General features: G+C 39.3%; 1 protein-coding gene across 1 annotated transcript in view; it reads left to right on the top strand.

Annotated features, from left to right (window-relative positions):
* LOC121637766 (paramyosin-like) overlaps nucleotides 1–15,859 on the top strand; it is a 132,750-nt gene that overhangs the window by 73,742 nt on the left and 43,149 nt on the right. The window contains exons 7-16 of the mRNA XM_041982035.1: nucleotides 1,085–1,141; nucleotides 1,639–1,707; nucleotides 1,978–2,034; nucleotides 2,131–2,214; nucleotides 2,311–2,379; nucleotides 4,939–4,995; nucleotides 5,092–5,160; nucleotides 5,430–5,486; nucleotides 5,583–5,651; nucleotides 5,921–5,977. Of these exons, the coding sequence (XP_041837969.1) occupies nucleotides 1,085–1,141; nucleotides 1,639–1,707; nucleotides 1,978–2,034; nucleotides 2,131–2,214; nucleotides 2,311–2,379; nucleotides 4,939–4,995; nucleotides 5,092–5,160; nucleotides 5,430–5,486; nucleotides 5,583–5,651; nucleotides 5,921–5,977 (645 nt within the window). The remainder of the gene's footprint in view (nucleotides 1–1,084; nucleotides 1,142–1,638; nucleotides 1,708–1,977; nucleotides 2,035–2,130; nucleotides 2,215–2,310; nucleotides 2,380–4,938; nucleotides 4,996–5,091; nucleotides 5,161–5,429; nucleotides 5,487–5,582; nucleotides 5,652–5,920; nucleotides 5,978–15,859) is intronic.

Raw genomic sequence — 15,859 nt, forward strand, 5'->3', positions numbered from 1 at the left:
TGCAGGTTTTTCACTCTGCCCCTGCTCCAACACACCTGACTCAAATTAAATGAATCCAACAGCCTGTGAAGTTCTGCACAATCACTCATTAATTTAAGTCAGGTGTGTTGGAGCAGGGATACATGGAAAACCTGCAGGACTGTGGTCTTCCAGGACCAGAGCTGGGTTGCATAGGCAAGGCAAGGCAGTTTATTTGTATAGCACATTTCATGTACAGGACAATTCAAAGTGCTTTACATAAAACAAAGACATTACAGATATTTAGAACAGTAAAAGGGATCAACACAAAATCACAATAAAATAATAAATTACATTAAAATGATTAAAAGCAAGATGAGTTAAAAAAAAGTTACCGTGCAGATTTCATGCATAGGCGCATGAGAAAAGAAATGTTTTTAACCTGGATTTAAAAATGTCTACATTTGGGGAAAGTTTAATCTCCACTGGCATAGACAAGTGCTCACAAGACAAATGTTCATAACGCCAAATAAATAAATAAAAAAGAGAGGTAAATGCTCACAAACTGTATTTAATCTTTATTTTTTATAAAGAAAAAAAGACCAAGCAAATGAATATTAATTCACAAGCAGTCTCTATAAAGGGGTCAACGCTGATTTCAATGCATTACAAAGGAAATCTATTTTCTGTACATAAAGGCAACCAACTTTGAAAAAAATAAAAACCCACATTAATGCAGACTATGAAGTGTGTCTCAATTCAGGGTCTGCAAACCGACCTATAACACACGGTCTGAGGGTCTATTGTTTTCCAGCTGGTACACTCGTCATTAACCCCTTAAAAATCCACAAATATGAAATATTGCCGAATTTTAAAGTCACCATTTCAAGAACATGCCTTTAATGTACTTGCTTTTGTTTTTACTAAAGTGTAGTTACATACTTTAACAGGACTGAAACCTAAAACATACTCTTCTGAGGTTGGTTGCTGATTCGCCACTGTCTTATATATATATATATATATATATATATATATATATATATATATATTGCTCTTGGAAATGTACCTACAAAAATAGTGATATTAATAATAATAAAAATCTATTTTTAATGACAACCATAAATAGTTTCACAGAACAACAACTTGACTGAAGAAGGGGACGAGTTGAGGAGGATCAAGTTTGGTAAGTCTCCCATTCTGTGTTCTCAAAATAACTTTTCAGTATATGACCATTACCCCATGTAGGACAGTCTGAAGGTCCTGCTTTGTAAGCTCTTTTAATGTTGATGTATGTCTGGTCAAATATCTTTCCCTTTCTTGTTGGGAAATTAAAATTCTTGTGTAGATTGGGTATGACCAGTTTCAGAATGACGTTGTAATATAGTGGGGCCCCTAAGAGGAAGGCAAAGTTGCGGGCCTTTGGTAGAAGATGGACATCACTGGAACATTACTTAGGAACATTTGAGTGCCAACATATTTGAACAAAGTCTGCTTTTGTGTTTTCTGCTGTTTTGTTCATTAAAACAAAATAATGACATTATATTACACGTTATTTTGACAGCCCTAATATATACACACACACACACATATATATATATATATATATATATATATATATATATATAATATAACGAAGCATTTTATACATTAATCCAATTAACTGTTGAAACTTTGTTTCAGAATTTGAGGCCAGTAATAAAAATCTGACTGAAGAGAGAGATGAGCTTAGTAAGAGACTGAAGGACGTTGGTAAGTGTGATACAAATAAAACTGGTCTGTTAAACTTTATCTCCAAGCCGAAGATGGCAAATTAACGGAAAGAATTAAATGTTGTGGTAGAGATGCAATTATAACTATGTACTTATTAGACTAAGAAGACTGAAGCCTTTTAAGATAAAAATGTTATACAGCAAATAACAGCTGTCTTTTGTAAATCACTTTGGCTCTATGATATGTAGCTATTAAAACAAACAAAAGAAAAAATGAGATATATTATTTTTTAACAATCCATATTAATAGTTTCACAGCTTAACACCCTAACTGAAGAAAGGAGCGAGTTGCAGAGGAACAAGATTGGTAAGTGTGACCACATAACTCATTATGTATAATTATAACTATTGTGGATAAATACATTTTATACATTAATCCAATAAACTGTGAAAACTGTTTAAGAAATTGAGGCCAGTAATAAACATCTGACTGAAGAGGGAGATGAGCTTAGTAAGAGACTGAACGACTTGCAGAGGATCAAGTCTGGTAAGTGTGACCACATAACTCATTATGTATAATTATAACTATTGTGGGTAAATACATTTTAGACATTAATCCAATAAACTGTGGAAACTATTTCAGAAATTGAGGCCAGTAATAAACATCTGACAGAAGAGATAGATGAGCTTAATGAGAGACTGAACGACTTTGGTAAGTGTGACACAAACAATATTGGTCTGTTAAACTTCATCTCCAAGTTGAAGATAATAATAATAATAATAATAATAATAATAATACATTTTATTTGTTGGCGCCTTTCTTGACACTCAAGGTCACCTTACAGGATAAAACACAAGAGTAAAACAAATCAATAAATACATTCATAAATTAACAGATACATAAAACAATAATAAAAGCAGTGTGAAATATTACAGTGAGTATGCCAGTTTGAACAGATGTGTTTTGAGTTTGGATTTGAACAGTTGTATTGAATCAGAGTTACGGAGGTCTGGGGGGAGGGAGTTCCAGAGATGAGGAGCAGAGCAGCTGAAAGCTCTGCTCCCCATGGTATCAAGGCGGACTGGGGGGACGATGAGGTGGATGGAGGAGGAGGATCTGAGGGAACGGACTGGTATGGAGACATGGAGGAGATCAGAAAGGTAGGGAGGAGCAAGGTGATGGATGGCCTTGTAGGTGAACAGCAGGATTTTGTAGTGGATGCGGTAGGTGACGGGGAGCCAGTGGAGCTGCTGCAGAACAGGGGTAATGTGATGGGTGGAGGCGGTTCTTGTGATGACCCGGGCTGCTGCATTCTGAACCAGTTGAAGTTTATGAAGTGTTTTTTGGGGAAGACCGAACAGAAGGGAGTTACAGTAGTCGAGATGGGAGGTGACAAGACTGTGAACAAGTATGGCGGCGGTGTGAAGGGTAAGGGAGGGGCGGAGGCGGAGGCAGTTGATATTACGAAGGTGAAAATATGCTGACCGGGTTATGTTATTGATATGTGATGTGAAAGACAGAGTGCTGTCGAGGATGACACCCAGACTCTTTACCTGAAGGGAGGGGGAAATGGAAGAATCATCAATGGGAATGGAGAAACTGTCAGATTTGGAGAGAGTGGATTTGGTGCCTACTAGTAAAATTTCTGTTTTGCTGCTGTTTATTTTAAGAAAATTTGAGGTGAACCAGGACTTAATCTCTTGAAGACAATCTGTGAGGGAAGATGGTGGGAGGGTAGAGTTAGGCTTGGTGGAGAGGTAGAGCTGGGTGTCATCCGCATAGCAATGAAAACGTATGTGGTGTTTTCTAAAAATATAACCGAGGGGGAGGAGGTAGATGAGGAACAGCAGGGGCCCAAGGACAGAGCCCTGGGGCACACCAGTGGTGACTGGGAATAACTGGGAGGTAAATGTTTTCAACTGGATGAACTGAGTATGGCCAGAGAGGTATGATTTGAACCAACTGAGGGGGTTGTGAGTAATGCCGATGGAGGAGAGTCTATCCAGAAGAATGGAGTGGGAAATGGTGTCAAAGGCCGCACTCAGATCAAGGAGGATGAGAATAGATAAGAGACCGGAATCAGCTGCCAGGAGGAGGTCATTAGTGATTTTAAGTAATGTGGATTCGGTGCTGTGGAGTGGGCGGAAACCAGATTGAAAATGCTCATACAGATTGTTGTGGGATAAATGGGCTTGGAGCTGAGAGGCAACTGCTTTTTCCAGGATTTTTGAAATAAATGGGAGATTGGAAATGGGACAGAGGTTGTTGATATTGTTGGGATCCAAACCAGGTTTCTTAAGTGTAGGGGTGATGGCAGCTGTTTTTAACAGTGAGGGAACCAGTCCAGTGGTGAGGGAGGAGTGAATGATGTGGGTAATTAGAGGTGCCAGTGAGGACGCAGATGGGGGGTCTAATCGACATGTGGATGATTTGGATTTTCTTATTAGTTCAGAAATGGCAGAGACGGGGGGAAGAGAGAAAGCAGAAAGGGAGAGGGAAGGAGGCAGAGAGGAAATTATTGGTGGTGAATTGTAGAAGATCTTTGGAACGAGCTGTTGATGAATATTCTGAATTTTGAAGGTGAAGAATTAAATCAAGTTGTTACAGAATGCAGAGGAGGCTATGTGTGGAGGAAGGGAGTCAGGTAGTTGGGTGATAGTTTTCAGAACAGAGAATAGGGCCTTGGTGTTGCCTTTATTGGAACTGATTAAACTTGCATAGTAGGTGGATTTGGCGTGTTTGCAGCAGTCCTTGTAGTGGGTCATGTGGTTCTGATACATTTGTTGATGAACAGTTAAACTAGATTTCCTGAAGATGCGTTCCAGCTGGCGTCCTTTGGCTTTGAGTTGTCTGAGGGCGGGGGTAAACCAGGGTGAAGAGCGAGTGAAGGTAATAGATCTGGTTTTCAGGGGAGCTAGGTTGTTGAGAAGATTCTGGAGGTTATTGTTATAATATGAAACAACTTCGTCAGGGCTAAAGAAACTGTCAGGATGGGGTAGAGAGTTAATACCGGTTGAAAGAGTGTCCAGGTTAATGTCCTTAATATTGCGAAAAGATGGCAAATAAACGGAAAGAATTAAATGTTGTGATAGAGATGCAATTATAACTATGTACTTATTAGATTAAGAAGACTGTAGCCTTTTAAGTAAAAAATGTTATACAGTAAATAACAGCTTTCTTTTATATATCACTTTGGCTCTTTAATATGTAGCTATTAAAACAAATAAAAGAAAAAAAAGACATATTTTTCTTCACAATCCAAATTAATAGATTCACAGCTTAACACCCGAACTGAAGAAAGGGACGACTTGCAGAGGAACAAGATTGGTAAGTGTGACCACATAACTCATTATGTATAATTATAACTATTATGGGTAAATACATTTTAGACATTAATCCAATAAACTGTGGAAACTGTTTCAGAAATTGAGGCCAGTAATAAACATCTGACTGAAGAGAGAGATGAGCTTAGTAAGAGACTGAAGGACATTGGTAAGTGTGATACAAATAAAACTGGTCTGTTAAACTTTATCTCCAAGCCGAAGATGGCAAATTAACGGAAAGAATTAAATGTTGTGGTAGAGATGCAATTATAACTATGTACTTATTAGACTAAGAAGACAGTAGCCTTTTAAGAGAAAAAGTGTTTTACAGTAAATAACAGCTTTCTTTTATATATCACTTTGGCTCTTTGATATGTAGCTATTCAAACAAATAAAAGAAAAAAAAGACATATTTTTCTTCACAATCCAAATTAATAGATTCACAGCTTAACACCCGAACTGAAGAAAGGGACGAGTTGCAGAGGAGCAAGATTGGTAAGTGTGACCACATAACGCATTATGTATAATTATAACTATTGTGGGTAAATACATTTTAGACATTAATCCAATAAACTGTTGAAACTGTTTCAGAAATTGAGGCCAATAATAAACGTCTGACTGAAGAGAGAGATGAGCTTAGTAAGAGACTGAAGGACATTGGTAAGTGTGATACAAATAAAACTGGTCTGTTAAACTTTATCTCCAAGCCGAAGATGGCAAATTAACAGAAAAAATTAAATGTTGTGGTAGAGATGCAACTGTAGCTATGTACTTGTTAGACTAAAAAGACTGTAGCCTTTTAAGAAAAAAATGTTATACAGTAAATAACAGCTTTCTTTTATATATCACTTTGGCTCTTTGATATGTAGCTATTCAAACAAACAAAAGAAAAAAAAAGACATATTTTTCTTCACATTCCAAATTATTAGATTCACAGCTTAACACCCGAACTGAAGAAAGGGACGACTTGCAGAGGATCAAGACTCGTAAGTGTGACCACATAACTCATTATGTATAATTATAACGATTGTGGGTAAATACATTTTATACATTAATCCAATAAACTGTGGAAACTGTTTCAGAAATTGAGGCCAGTAATAAACGTCTGACTGAAGAGAGAGATGAGCTTAGTAAGAGACTGAACAACGTTGGTAAGTGTGATACAAATGAAACTGGTCTGTTAAACTTCATCTCCAAGTTGAAGATGGCAAATAAACAGAAAGAATTAAATGTTGTGATAGAGATGCAACTGTAGCTATGGACTTGTTAGACTAAAAAGACTGTAGCCTTTTAAGAAAAAAATGTTATACAATAAATAACAGCTTTCTTTTATATTCCCGAGTGTTCATACAAAGATTTTCATGAATGCTATAATCCTCCAAAAATGTTGAAAGTAGGACTTAACAACAAATTTGTTCATAAGAACGGCTGGTAAATGAGGACCATTGTTTCTCTCCGATTCCACTACATGAAGCAATAGAGGAAAAGTGAGCTGATGTGCGATACAGAAGAACAAGTTGAGCTCCTGGTTTTGTGTTATTTGTGTTCTAGTAAAACCATTGATCAGCAAATAAGCTCTACATAGATGTGATTACCTTGTCTCTTTATCAGGAAGTGAAATACATTTTATAATTTTTCTGCTGCTAGATAAACTTCTAGCTAGATATGATTTCCTATGGGAAGACAAAATATTAACCCTTAAAAAACTGTAAGACAAAGTGTCCATAATGAGTAGGTAGAAGTAAAGAAAACTTATTTTCCCCACCTCCTTTTAGCAGTTATATAATTATCAAACATGATATTAGTTTAATACATTTTTTATTCTAATTATGATTATACCAAATACTATCTAAACACTCCATGACTTCTCAAAAGCTGGATTATTAGATTAATACAGACCTCATTGTCACCCAGTGTTTGTTTTAAAGCTAATCAGTTTTACCATCAGAAAAAAGTGAAAGTCAGCTTTATTGTCAATTTCTTCACATGTACAAGACAGGGACAAGGAATTGAAATTACATTTCCCACTTCCCACAGTGAAGACAGGACAGACATTTCAACATTGAACACTGAAGTAACCATTAAAATAAAATTTACACAGGCACAACAAAAAAGAAAAACTGATATTATTGCAAACTGATAAAACAGCGAATCAAAACGAATGCATCTGAAAATATCTGAACGGCAAGAAAGCAAACTTCCAAATCAATGTCCCACTAATCAACACAAACTATTATTCAAATATTATCAGTAAAAAAAACATTGCACAGTGATAATGTGGAGAAAAAGTCAGTTAAGGATACGGTTCTGTGGTGAAAAGTCAACTCAGGACACTGTTCGCTAAACGACCCTTTCTGATTAATGAGAGCTACGTGACCAACTCGAGGGCGAGATGACCGGGACGGAATGCGAGAAAAACAAGCCAGAGTAAACAGAAGCTCTGGGACTGGAAGGATCAGGAGATGTTTTTCCCTACAAGGATTGTGCAAGCAGATGTGTGTGTGTTATGTGGGAGAAAGGTCTGATAGAACTTTTGGAGGGAAAGGAGGGGTCGAGAGAGGAGCTTAAAAGATCCTGCGTAGCAGGATCTGTCAGTTCGTGTGTTTTGAATTCACCAGCAACCTTGTACACTGCAATAAACCATTTAAAGAAAGCATCGGAGTCCGATTCTCTTTAAGCGCGAGTGAAGTTAACTGTCAAGCCGGAGCCGACCGGGGAAGAGAAGGAGAGAGGGAAGCAGAACAGGAGCTCCAGCCGGGAGGCGCGCCCCTTCCCGTGGACGGAGCACGGTCGCGGAGTCGAGGACTCGACCGGGCAAAAGCCACAACAATAATAAATAGTGTAAAGATTTAAGGCATGAACTGATCCTAAGGCTAACTATAACAATAACAATAAGGGGTTCACAGTTTGATTTGACAGTGGCAGCAAAGTTGTACGTATAAGTCTTGGTACTATGTACAAGCAAAGAGTTGTATGTATATGTCATGTATAGTAGTGGAAAGGCAGTCAGTAATAGCAGCAGAGGTGTGCAAAGTGACATAGTGCAAGACAGTCATTAGGTGGGTTAAAGGGTTTTAGAGTCCCGAGTGTTTTTCTTTGGGGGGGTTAGCAGGTGGAAGGGGCTGAAGGTGGAGAGGGGAGGGAGTTCAGCATCCTAACCGCCTGGTGGATGAAGCTGTTGGTGAGTCTGGTGGTAGGAAACGGAGGCTGAACAAGTTGTGTGCAGGGTGACTTGGATCGCTCACAATTGTGATCGCTTTGCAGGTGAGGCGGGTGGTGTATACGTCCTTCAAGGAGGGACATGGTGCGCCATTGATTGTTGCAGCTGCAGGGCTCTCCTGTTGTAGTCAGTGCAGCTCCCACCCCACGCAGTGATGCAGCTGGAAAGGATGCTCTCAGTGGTTCCTTAGTAGAATGTGGTCATGATGGGTGTTGGGGCTCTTGCCTGGTTGAGTTTGCGCAAGAAGTAGAGGCACCGCTGGGCTTTCCTCACCAGTGATGCAGTGTTGGTGGTCCAGGAGAGCTCTTCACTGATGTGAACCCCCAGGAATTTGGTGCTGCTCACTCTCTCCACAGCAGCACCATCAATGGTTAGTGGCGGGTGTTGGGTGTTAGACCAAGCAAGACCAAAGAGACAACAATCTCCTTGGTCTTGCTGACAGGAGGTTGTTGTCTCTGCACCACGTGGTCAGTAGATTGACCTCATTCCTTCAGTGAGTCTCGTCACCCTTGGTGATGAGACCCACCAGAGTTGCCTCGTCCGCAAACTTCACTAGGTGATTTGTGCTGTAGGTTGTTTTGCAGTTGTTTGTCAGCAGGGTGAAGAGCAGGGGACTGAGCCCCTGTGCTCAGTGTGATGTGTCTTGAGGGGTTGGTGCCAACTCATACTGCTTGTGATCTCTGACTGAGGAAGTCCAGCAGCCAGTTGCAGAGAGAGGTGCTGAGGCCCAGTTTGTCCAGTTTGCAGAGGAGTTGTTGTGGTCATATGGTGTTAATTGCTGAACTGAAGTCTATGAACATCATTCTCACATATGAGTCTTTCTTGTCCAGGTGGGTGAGGGCTGGTTGAGGGCAGAGCAGATTACATTCTCTGTGGATCGTTTAGCTCTGTATGCAAAGATTAAAATCAGAATCCAAATTCAAAACATTTTATTTAGAAAGGGTAAAAATAAAAAAGTGACCAAATATGAATGTCTGAATGTCATCCAAGTATGCGTGTTTGATTTTAACACTGGTTGTGACAAAAAGTGGCCAATAGAAGCACTTGGGAGATAATGTTTTCATGTACTTGCAACGGACATTTATTTAATGTAATTTAGAACAGTTAGAAAATTTGAACAGGCAAAAGTTCATAATTTAAAATATTCTATAGATGTCATGGTTTGTGTGGTTTTGGTTTAGTTTTACTGTCTTATGGGTTCATTGTCTGGTTTCCTGTTTTATTTTGCTGAGTTTTCCCCTTGTGTATTATCTTTTGCTTTCTATTTCCTGTTCATTTGTACACCTGGTTTAATTTGCTCACTCACCTCACCTGTTCCATATTAGTCCCTCTGTGTATTTATACCACTTGGTTTCAGTTGTCGTTTCTCAGGTCATCGGTTGTGTTTCGCATCATGTGTTCCCTGAGTTCTTTTGGTTCATTCATCAATAGAATAGTTATTGCACCAGTCTGCCTTTCACCTCCTGAGTCCTGCTATTGGGTCCTCACCTCCGCCACACCGTGATAATACAGATATTTACATTAAGGTTTTTTATTTATACTTAATCTCAGATTATTTTAACTAATGATTTCTGTAATGAACCGAAGATAACTGTTATCTTGGTTCACATCAATTATATCCAGACAGGAAGGCAGTTTGACGTAGCTATAAATTTACTACAGTACTATCATCAACTTCACAAAAATGTTTTTTAATCACAAAATACAACAAATACTACAATACAACCTCAATCCATGAACTTAATGACACCTTGAAGGCAGCCTTTTAAGTTGACATATCAAACATTTTGAATGTTGCACATGTTAACATATGACATTTACTGTTATCTTTTCAAACCAATCTGTATTTACATCTCACAAACAAACAAAAAAAGACAATTATTTTAATAAGATATTTACACAATTTGTACACTAAATACCTAGTACTAAAATAAGAAAAGACCTGGTGTCTCTTACTTTATTTCTATGAAGGAACCAAATTGCAAACAGGAACCGATGGCATAGTGTGCATCATCATTCTTCCAGGTGGAGTAATTTTGGGGAAAAAATATATGAGGATTTTGACTCGAAGCAATTGCATAGATTTAGTGAAATAAGGGGATATTAATTTTTACATTATTATTCTCAAAAAATACATTTTTTTACTCTGTACAATAAAGACCACATAAACACTTCAGTACACCATATTATGACTTTGATTCAATTTCAATTAATCGTGTGGCCCAAGTCACAACTTGGAGTACTAAAGCTCACCCACCAACCTGCCATGACCATGTTTCTCCACCTGTCTCAGCATCTCCTCCTCTCTCTAAAATGTCTGGCAACGCTGATTCTGTCACCTGACAAAATAACATATTAATGCATGCTAAGGAAACAAGTGTTTTGCTATTTGAAAAATTAATTTCTTACCGACTTTCACTTTGACATTGACTCAGTCCAAATAATTCCTGATGTCCACCTTTCTTTTCTTTGCTCTTGACATTCTGACTTGAAACAAAGCAATTCTTATATAGCGGTATTTTCCTATCTTTAATCAAGAGCATAACTGTTTGCTTTGAGAGCAAGATTTCTGGTTTTCACGCCTAAATATCATCTTGCTCTCTCTCAAAACTCTATTCTCATACTCAGAAAGTCCTCTTATGCTTTCAAATATATTGTTCTTCCTTTCAAAACTCTGCGCTCAGACTTGGTCTCTTTCCCTCACACTCAGACACATTCTCTGCTCTCAAAGCTTCTGCTCTTGGATATTTTTTCCTCTCTTGGTTTGCTGAAAGAGCTGTTTGTCAAACCTCCTCCAGCCAATAGAATATGAGTTAAATCGAGAAAATAGTCCTCACCTTCTTCAGGGTGCGCTAGTTTTATTTGACACAGTGGCTCCACACTCATAGCCCAGATTTTTTTTTAACATAAACTTTTTAGTCGTGACTGATTATCATTTTATGTTTTGTATAAACCGTGTGTCATTAATATTACAAATAAGTTGTTTCTAATAGTTTTCTACATTGTGCAGTGTAATAATAATGATTAACAAAGAAAACAGCATGATACGTTTCTGTCAGAGGGAGCAGGGCTATTTTCAAAACTCAACGTATCTGGACCGCAAAGGCTGAACGGAAATGCAGAGTCAGCTGAAATTTGATGTTTTTTGTTTGTTTTTGTTTTTTTTATTATTATTCTTATTGCTGTGATATAAATTTGAGTTATATGCTTTAATTCCTGTGTTATGTTAACAATTAGACAATGTTATAAAGTTCTGCCCTCTTTGAATTTTAAAGTTGGCACCATGAATGAAAAGGACAGCACCGGAAAAGAAACCTACCACCTGCTGAGTTTGTACATTGTAATATGGGTTAAAAGGTGAAGCTTAATGAAACAAATTCTGGTTACCTTCTCATTACTGTTGGTTGTGGTTCTGGGCCCATAAATTCATGCGAACATGCATCTGTAAATTATAGTTTGATATAAGTCAAAGTTCAATGGGAGATTTAAACAGTATGAGTAAATCTCATATATGAGAATTAGTTCAAACTACTAGAGGCTTTAATTTATTTTTATTTTATTTATTTAACCTTTATTTAAACAGGTAAAAAAATGTTTGAGAACCAGTTCTCATTTGCAAACATGACCTGGCCAAGAGGCCCCAGCAGGAATAAATAATGTACATACATACAAACATACAACTGTACATACACAAGAACCACAATACAACAATACAAAAAATACACCTAACAACGCAAAGTACAAATATATTAAAATGAAAGGGGGAAGGGAGTAGGTCTCAGTATATGGGACAGATCTATATGAAAGAAAAAGTAGTGGACAAATGTTTGTATCTAAGTGAGAGTCAGCATCGTCAGCAGGAACAAGTGTCGACAATAATCTGTTGAAGTCTCTGTCTAAACAAAGAAACAGATATCAGAGATGGAAGTTTAAGAGTGTTCTGCAGTGTGTTCCAGTCATTTGCAGCAGAAAAGTGGAAGGCGTTACGGCCGAAAACAGTGGAAGTTTTGGAAGTAATGAGCTTAATAAATTCGGTTGACCTGGTGAGATGAGTGCTGTGAGCGAAGAGGAGAAGAGATGACAGATAGAAAGGTGTCTTGTGTAAGATTGACTTGTAAATAAAAAGAAACCAATGATGGAGTCGCCAGGTGTGACGGGAGGGCCAGCCCACCAATTTATAGAGATCACAGTGGTGGGTGTGGAAAGGGGCGTTTGTGGCAAAGCGTATGGCTGAGTGGTAGAGAGTGTCTAATTTTTTAAGGGCTGTGCTTGTTGCCATTTTATAAATGATGTCACCATAGTCAAGAATTGGAAGTAAGGTCAATTTGACTAAAGTGCATTTGGTTGCGTGGGTGAAAGAGGCTTTATTATGGTAAAGAAAGGCTAATCTGGCTTTTATTTTGGCTTGAAGATTATTGATGTGGGTGATGAATGACAGAGATGAATCCAGCCAGATGCCCAGGTATTTATTGGAATTGACATATTCCAAAGCCGTGCCGTCTAAACAGGTGAGTATTGGTAGGGTGTCGGCACCAGTTTTCCGACTAAAAAGAATGCACTTTGTTTTACTGGAGTTGACGCGAAGGTGGAGGTTGTGGAAGGACTGCTCTACTGAAGTGAGGCTGAGTTGAAGAACAGCTGCTGCAGCTTGTGGAGAGGGGTCGACTGAATACAAAATGGTGTCATCGGCGTGCAGGTGGATCCGGGAGCTGCCAGCAGCTTTATCTATGTCATTGATGTAAATGAAGAAAAGGGTGGGGCCCAAAATAGACCCTTGAGGCACACCTTTGGAGATAATGAGTGGTTCTGACATGATATTTTCTGCTTTCACCAACTGGGCATGGTCAGAAAGGAAGCTGGAGAACCAGTCACAGCAGGAGATGGACAGACCAATATTGGAGAGCCTTCGTAGAAGGATCTTATGGTCAACTGAATCAAAGGCCTTGGCAAGGTCGATAAAGGTGGCTAAGCAGACCTGCTTAGAGTCTAGCACTGTGATGACGTCATCCAGGACCTTCACAGTGGCTGTTATACATCCATGGCCAGGCCGAAAGCCAGACTGCAGATCAGACAGAATGTGGTTTGAGTCAAGGAAGCAGTTTAGTTGTTTGAGCACTAGCTTCTCCAGGACCTTGGCTAAACACGGAAGTATTGAGATGGGTCGGTAGCAGTTTGGATCAGTACCAGAGCCACCTTTGAAGAGTGGAAAAACCATGGCTGATTTCCAATCAGAGGGGAGGATAGAGTACTGTAAGGACCTATTAAACAGACTTGTGACAGGTGCTGCAATAATGTGAGCAGCTGCTTTCAGGAACATAGGATGAAGACCATCAAGGCCAGCAGATTTATTTGGATCCAGCTTAGTGAGCTCATCCTGCACTTCTAAGATGGAGAGAGGTGTGAAGGAGAAATGTGTGTTGCTCAATGGAGAAGGCTGAAAATCTAATGAGGCTGAGTCGGCCTCACTTGCTGAAGCCAAATCTGGACCTGAGACAGGGGAAACTTGAGTCGCATTGACAAAGTGACTGTTGAGAAGTGAAGCCATACTAGCCTTATCAGTAATAACAATGTCATTGAATATCATAGAGATTGGTAGCTGAGGGGAGGCAAGTTTATTCTCCATGATCTTGACGGTTTTCCAGAACTTCCTCGCATCAGAACCACAGGTCGAAAATTTCTCCTTAAAATGGGAGATTTTAGCGTCCCTGATGGCCTGTGTTGTTTTATTCCTGAATTGCCGAAAGGCAAGCCAGTCAGCCGGAGATTGTGTGGAGCGGGCTTTCCGCCAAAGGGTGTTCTTATGATGGATAAGCTCAGCCAAGTCATGGGAAAACCAGGGGCTATAACGATTCTTGATTCTACATTTTCTAAAAGGAGCATGTTTATTGACAATGAGATTGAATGTATTTTTGAAAAAGCACCATGCCTCGTCCAGGGAGGGAGCAGAGCCAACTCTATCCCAGGTCACCGCCTCAACATCCTGAAGAAAGGCTTGCATATTAAGATTCTTGAGAGAGCGCTTGGTTACAATGACTGGAGGTCTTTTAACTGAACAGCCAATGCGTACACAGGCAATAGCACAGTGATCACATATTTGGCTGAAAACACCAGACTGACAGTTAGATGGGGTGTTGGTAAGAATGAGGTCAATCAGCGTGGAAGATGTGGGAGATTTTAAATTTGGTCTGGTGGGCTCAGATATTAATTGAGTAAGATTTAGAGTATCAAATTGCTGCAAAACTGTGTCAGGAGGGTTAACCATATCCCAGTTTAGATCACCCAAAAACTCAGAGGTTGTGAATGGTACAAGGAGCTGACTAATGGCTGAGAGTGCAGAAGCTGGTGCAGAGGGTGTTCTGTAGCAGACAGCAACAGTGAGAACAAAACTGGCTGAAAGTCTAAGCTTTAATATCAGCAACTCAAACTGTTTGGGGACAGACTTAGACAGAACAACAGCACATTGCAAATGATCTTTAACATACAGGGCTACACCATCGCCCCTAGTGGCTCTGTCTTTACGAAATACATTATAGCCTGGTATAAATATGTCATGATCAGTAACACTTTTTTTTTAGCTAGGACTCAGAAATAGCTAGAACATCAGGATTAGCAGTATGTAACAATGTTTTTAAGTGATCAAAATGCTTTGGATTTAGCAGACGGCAGATATTTACATGTAAAAACCGCAAGGATTTGCGATTACAGAAATCTCTGAATAACAGTTGTGAAGTAGTAGTAGGATTATCTATACCAGGTCCAGGATTTGGGTGAACATTCCCAGAGATAAAAAGCATGAGAATAATTAACATGTGCCAGAGGGCAGCACCGAAAAAAAGTCGTTGTTTATCTTTTACTGGAGGCATAACCACGAGCAGAGAGTTAGAGTCAGAGAGCTGCTGCAGCAACATAGTTGAAAAGATCGGAATAAGATGAAATACCTGAGTGGTAGGAAGTCCGACAAATATCGTAGTCCAGAAGGATGAGACATCTGTGGGCTGTAGAGTAAAGGCCATCGTACTCCCATAGCGCAGCACTATAGCAGATCCAAGTGGGGGCTTGCAGGCAGGTCTGACAGCCTCTGGCTGAATGTGCAGACCAAATCCAAATAGCACAGTCCAGAAGGACAATGTAGTTTTTACAGAGAAACGCATGTTTACATTGAGTAAAAGCACATAGACTAGAGACAGAACGTGGGCAACCAGGAAACTCAGGCGCCGCGCCCAGTCCGAGCTGTGGAGGTCCTCAAGCAGCTGATTGTGTTTGTAAACACTTCTCTTCTTATTTTTAATCTGGTGGGCTAGATATTATTGGCAGGCTGCCAGCTGCCAACCACTGCTTTATGTGCTTTCACGAAGTCATCTTAGTTGAGGCAGTAGCTAATCACATAATGAGTTATAATATGACTGACAAATAAGTGTCTACTTTAAAAGTGAACTGGAAAAGCATAAATTGATCATAATAACTAGATTTTGGTGGCAATAAAAACCAAAACAAAACAGAAAAGAAACTGTTAACTAGTCTTGAGTCACTTTGTAAAGTACTGTGTGAAGTAAAACAAGTGCACCCTGAAGAAAGCCGTGACATTTGCTCGGTCATCATTTATCTCGTATTCTATTGGCTGGAGAAGACAGACAGAACGTGTCTGAGT

Source organism: Melanotaenia boesemani, chromosome 4 (assembly GCF_017639745.1).
Source record: "Melanotaenia boesemani isolate fMelBoe1 chromosome 4, fMelBoe1.pri, whole genome shotgun sequence".
Taxonomy (NCBI): Eukaryota; Metazoa; Chordata; class Actinopteri; order Atheriniformes; family Melanotaeniidae; genus Melanotaenia; species Melanotaenia boesemani.